General features: G+C 38.0%; 1 protein-coding gene across 1 annotated transcript in view; it reads right to left on the bottom strand.

Annotated features, from left to right (window-relative positions):
• Positions 1-4,879: 4,879 nt before the first annotated feature.
• The window catches only part of LOC104965182 (YLP motif-containing protein 1-like), a 9,263-nt gene continuing 8,142 nt past the window's right edge, over positions 4,880-6,000 (bottom strand). The window contains exons 6-8 of the mRNA XM_010794141.1: positions 5,334-5,475; positions 5,149-5,238; positions 4,880-5,064 (exon numbers count right to left, since the gene is read on the bottom strand). Of these exons, the coding sequence (XP_010792443.1) occupies positions 4,880-5,064; positions 5,149-5,238; positions 5,334-5,475 (417 nt within the window). The remainder of the gene's footprint in view (positions 5,065-5,148; positions 5,239-5,333; positions 5,476-6,000) is intronic.

The following is a 6,000-nucleotide window of genomic DNA, read 5'->3' on the forward strand; positions in this document are numbered from 1 at the left end:
ATAAAAGTTGTATCCTCCAGCTGCCTGAGGAAAATTGTGTTTTAGTATTATTTAAATACAAAACAACCCATTCATCCTGTGCACCTTTTATTAAGTCTCAGGTTTGGATTGATTACTATTATCAAAGGAGAGATTTGTTTTTTGCACGCTGCCATCTCAACTGTTCGAGAACAAGCCTCTGAGTTATTAGAGGCTCGCCGAAATACCCCACTCTGTTCCTTTTTTTAGATTCTAATTTGGTTCTGCTGTGATTTATGTCTCGCATCTGAGGGGAGGTCGGGGGGGCCTGTGCGTCACCGTCACTTTACATGGATGACAAACTCTAAAGGGGGGGCATTTGGGGTTAATAAAGCAGAACTGAGCCGAAAAGCAGACATATTTCATAAAACAGGAGGGTCCCTTAAAATGTGCCTCTGTAGACAGTTTCAAGGTTTCCTGTCGCAGGTGTAGACTTTCAGCTGAATTCCTCGGGCCTGCAGGAGGGCAGCCAGAGATGTCACTCAGTACATGAACACACATGGTGCTGCCCTGTTTGGCACTTTAAGCCTTTAAGAGGGGAATGGTCCCTGCCAAGAACAATAAGCTTTGATAATGACACACTGAAAAAATATACCAGTCAGGATATGCAGACCAAGTATGCAGAGCACGTTAATTTGTCCCCCAAACGTTTTTAAAGAGCATCTATAGGAAAGTTGTAGAAAGGCTTACTTGCTGCATGTCAATTTATATTGGTGGTTAAAAGTATAAATATAACTTTATCTGTGCTTAAGTCAATGCAACCCAAATCTACTAATGGCAAGACACGTGAATAAAAGTGTACTTAATGGAAAAAAAATACAGCAAAAGTTCATATAAAGTCAGACATATTTTTTAAACTGATGGACCCTCTAAATACTTATCATAAATTTAACAAAGTGATGAAGTGCTCAACTGCTTTTATTCTAATAATGTCCAAAATTAACCCTTATTTTGAGCTATTTTTATTTATTGATTGACTTCATTGTATTTCTTGCTTCTTTTTGAGATTTTTTTGAGATTGCATTTATTTTTTAAGAGAACCTTTTTGAATACACATGATGCCATGATTAATTGTAATGTTTGTTTGGCAATATGTGATGAGTTATTTTTCATTTTTATGTGTAAAAACTTTGAATAAACATTTAGTTTTTGTCTATTCTGATCATCCAGAAAGCCTTTGCATTAAAACATTATTTTCTTTGTACTTTCCTTCAGCTGCCTGAATGATGAAAGGCGACGGAGAGCAGTTTGTGGTTTTGCAGCTTTGCCAAACTGTTGCAGAGTTCTTACTGCGTGGGCGTCTGAAGGCAAGGTAAAAAAAATGAAACAGCTTTTTAACTTATTTCTTATAACTAAGAAATGTGTGTTTCTGTCCTAACGTTTTATGACAGGTATTTACACACACACGTTTTGTCATTTGTTATGCATAAACACCAGCATATCCTTAACATGTTATAGTCCTCTCTAGTTGAAGATGTGAACAAGTCAGTCATATTTTTCATAGTTTTTCTACTTGATATACATCTGCAGGGTAAGTATAAATTGTTTTTGTCACAATACTATCCAGAACCACATCTTTGGGAAATACCCACAAAACCAGACACCTCCAGACACAGTCTTGACTCATCGTTCACCACAATGCAGATGGTACTATAGAAAAACGTTATTTTTACCACCACTCCATGAATCCACTTCCCTCCTTCCCTTTTTTTCTTTCAAAATAATCCCAGACACTCGTCAAAATATGTCTAACGATGTGTAATTATGCAGGTTATAAAAAAACTGTACATCTTGGAAACGGTGCATTATGATATTTCCCTTTTTCTGACAACAATGGTAAAGAGGGGCAAATAGGATTTTGTCATACTTAAGTCGGTGAATGTCAACATATTGCAAATAGTGTTATTTGCCTAAAATGACTATACATTATATATACAATCAGTGCCTTAATGATAAATTAGTTTCAATATAAAAGCTCCTCTTTTCCAAAAATAAACAAATACTCTATGACACTCCTGTGTACTTATAGAAAAACATGACCTCCTTAATGGATTGAATTGTGATGCTGAAGCAGACACACATCCACTCCCTTCAAAGATACTAAATCAATCACTAAGTGCACCAATTGTGTGCAAGCGTAGCCTTTAAACCCTCTTCATCTTCATCCCTCTCACATAAACAGGCTACATTTTTGGTAAAGATCCCAGTGTTTTTTATTGCTCCGGCCTAGATTCTCTGGTATCATGTAGAAGAAAACAATGAATACAACCTTTGGAGTTTTTTACTGTCAGTAACTAAATGAGATTACATGGAATAATTTAAAAATAAAGTACCAAATCATCACAAGATCCTGTTTTTCCTATTGTTCCCTTGACGTATTGAGTGTACCACTGGAAAACATTTTTATTGTTTGAGTTAATGTTCACATCAGCAACTATGGCTCTGTTACAAGTGCTCTCTCATAGCCTTCCTCATGTCAGGTGATCCAGTCTCACCAAACCCGTATGACATTGATTTATTCCTGTAAATATAGCACTTCCTTGGGAATATCACAGCAAGCAGGAACCCGAGTGGTCAGGAGGTGTATGAGGATGAGATAACAGAGGTGGAAACAGTGAGCACACAACAAATAATAGAGAGATAGAGATCTGTAACCAGGCACTGTGAGACATATTACAGAGTGCTGATGCTGCTGCGAGCCATCCCATCCTTAACATCACTGCAGTAAGACCACTTCTTCATGTTTGCTTCCTTATTTAATTGTCAGGGCAAGTCCATGTTTAACAATGTACAATTCAAATTGTACATGGTGCGATATATAATCATACAAACATACCAATAAACACCAATATAGACTCTGTGTACACAGACTGCCTGTCAAAAAAACAAAAAGTACATGATATACCTGTGAACTGCAATAGAGTATCATTATGAGACTTGTACATTTGTTTGCATGCAATATATTTTCATCTTATTCCACTTTGTAGTTATATTACATTTATTCTTAGAGGAATGTACCCTGTTTCGATACTCCATTACATTTATTTGAAAGATATGCTGTTTACTTTGCAGATTCAGATTTTGCCAACAAAACATAATGAGTTTACTAAAGATGTCGCATAGTTATACTTTTCAAGTTTTTTGTAATCTCCCTCTTGGCCCTCTACAACATTTAAAGGTGGGGTAGGTAATTTTGGAGAAACCAGCTCGAGTGCGCTTTTGAAAATACACAGCCGGAACAAATCTGCCACTTCCTTACAGAGCCCCTCCTCCAACATACACGAACGCGCACATAACCAATGAGGGCACGAGATAAGTTTGTGCACAGATGGAAGGCTGACAGGCAGGTAGGCCATCCAGTTATTTTAGCGGGGCCGGCTAAAATGATTGGTCGTGCTTTTTACAGTACTACGGCTTCCACAGATGACATTTTTTTATGGATTTTTTGTGAAAGCACTTCAGATATTCATTGCTATCGGGATGTTAAGAGCATTCCATGGAATATAACAAAAAGTGTATCTCGAGCCGGTTTCTCAAACTTACCTACCCCACCTTTAAATTCTGCTTAAAAAATACATTGTGCATGTACATNCTATTTTTCAGGTTTCAGGCTCGAAAATGACATTCCCAGAACAAATGACCATATCTTCCCTTCTAAGAGGGTTAAATTAATAATCTTTTTTCTCAAAGTAATGATAAACCTGTGAGTTGGATGTAGAAAAGTCAGAATAAATATAGATGTTTTTTATTTTAAAGAAAATTCAGATTGAAAAAACTTTAAATGATAGTGTACCTTGGATGATGGGTTAGTAGACTAAAAGCTTTAGGAATCCAAAGTACAACATATAAGTACCCTGTATCAAGATTGATACAAAACAAGTGATATTTTACCTTTTTAGACGGATTTAGCAAAGAAAAACCTCTTCTGGGGCCATTTGGGTGGATTTTCCATATCTGGCCCCCCTTGCTGGATTTTGACATGTGACATATCTTTCTAACCGTCAGAGCCAATAGAATCGAGGGGAACTCCCACATAGTCCTTATTTGGTAATGTGTGTGTGTTAGACTGCCGCATAGCCTAGGCCGGAAGCAGCAGCCACTCTGGTGGCTACCATTAGCAGCTAACTTTTGCTCTGCGATTTTTACATAAAAATGGAATTATGGATTATAAATGAAATAATTTTTTTTTTATACAGAGATGCTAAAGACCTATGGATTAACCGATTCAGCCGTGTTTTTTCTCGTTTTAATGCCATTGAACACGTCTTTTGATCAGATTGACAGCTACGGTGAGACAATCTCCCTAGAAGCTCCGTAAAGGTACGTGTTGTGATGTCTGTGTTTGCTTCCCCTGTCGCGAGTTCGGATCACTCAGTGATGATACTATATACCTAAATAATCTGTGGAACCTCAGCTTTAATCGGATATCTTCTATGTGCAGCTACGATAAGTAATAAGGGTACTTTTATCTTGAGTTCTGTGCCAATGTCCGTTAGCATTTTTCGCTAAGGGGTCATTTAGATGCTTCTTATGAGACTTGTGTATTGTTTTGGTAAAAATTGTTTGTATCGTCAGTTAGCTGAGATTATTTCCGTTAATCTGGTATAACACATTAATAGGTTCTTAAATATTAAAATCCCCTGAGACACAGTGTTGTGAAAAAAAAAAACAGGGTCCAACAGGTTAAACAGGCACACTAATCACAATGTATTGAAACAATGTGATAAAGTACCTTTCTTCAACCATCGACTGTGTGCTTGAATCAAAGCAGACACATAGAAAAACACAATTACATATGTACGGAAGCAGCTCACTTCCCTACAGTTTGGAAAAATAAATGTTATAGCCACGAGGAAATATGTTACCTGTCATCTCTCTCTCGTGGTGGATAGCGCTCCCTCTCATATCGTTCTCTTTCATATTCAGGTGGGGGCTTCTCTCTGTATAACTCCCTCTCTCTGCTGTACTCCCGGCGCTCCATGTAAGGGTCTGATCTTCTTTCATAATATGGATCTCTGCCGTAAGGATCCCTGGGACCAAGGGGTTCTAAGAGAATGGAAGAGTTTATCAATGAACAGGGTTAAGAGCTAGCTCTGTTCAAGTTGAGAAAGATAACCTGAAGAGATATACCTTTTTCATAGCCCCGGTCTGATAGAACTGGGTCAGGCCTCAACACAATCCTCTCACCATAAGAGATCCGCTCAACAGTGGCTCCAGGCTCTGAAACATTGAGTGTTTTTGTCAACAACAAAGTTCTGAAACTTAACCCTTTTCATCTGTTAATGGTCGAATATGTACATCTTTGCTGCTCATACCGTGGCCATGCCCGTAATCCACAGTCTTTGGAATCACTGAAGGTGTGGCCGCAGAGAGAGATGTCTGGTAACGTGTGGCAGCAGGTTTATTATCCCAAGACCCAGGTTCGGTTGAAGCCGTCAGTGCTGCTGCACTCATGCCCTAAGGATGACAGAATAAATATGATAAAGACCCAACAGTTAAATAAACATTTACCGTAATTTTCGGACTATAAGGCGCACCTGAATATAAGCCGCAGCAGCTAAATTGAATGATGTGTACATATATAAGCCGCACTGGACTATAATCCGCAGGTGTTTTAATGTTTAATTACCATATGTAAGGGTTCGTGCACAGAGGGGATTGTCGGGAAAGAGATGGCTGTTTGAGGAAGCTCCCATTTATTAACATTTCAACAAACAAGTTGCATATTTGCATAACGTATTCAAGTGTTACCATTTAGTGCAATAGTAGCTACAGAACATGTACTGTGTAAACTGTACTGTAACAGTACAGTTTACACAGTACATGTTCTGTAGCTACTATTGCACTAAATGGTAACACTTGAATACGTTATGCAAATATGCAACTTGTTTGTTGAAATGTNAAAAAAAAGAGATCTTGAGCAAATCGTATCGGGAACTTAAAATCGCGATTCGTTAGTTGAGTGTATCGTTACATCCCTAA

Source organism: Notothenia coriiceps, unplaced genomic scaffold, assembly GCF_000735185.1.
Source record: "Notothenia coriiceps isolate Sejong01 unplaced genomic scaffold, NC01 NC01_scaffold00037244, whole genome shotgun sequence".
Taxonomy (NCBI): Eukaryota; Metazoa; Chordata; class Actinopteri; order Perciformes; family Nototheniidae; genus Notothenia; species Notothenia coriiceps.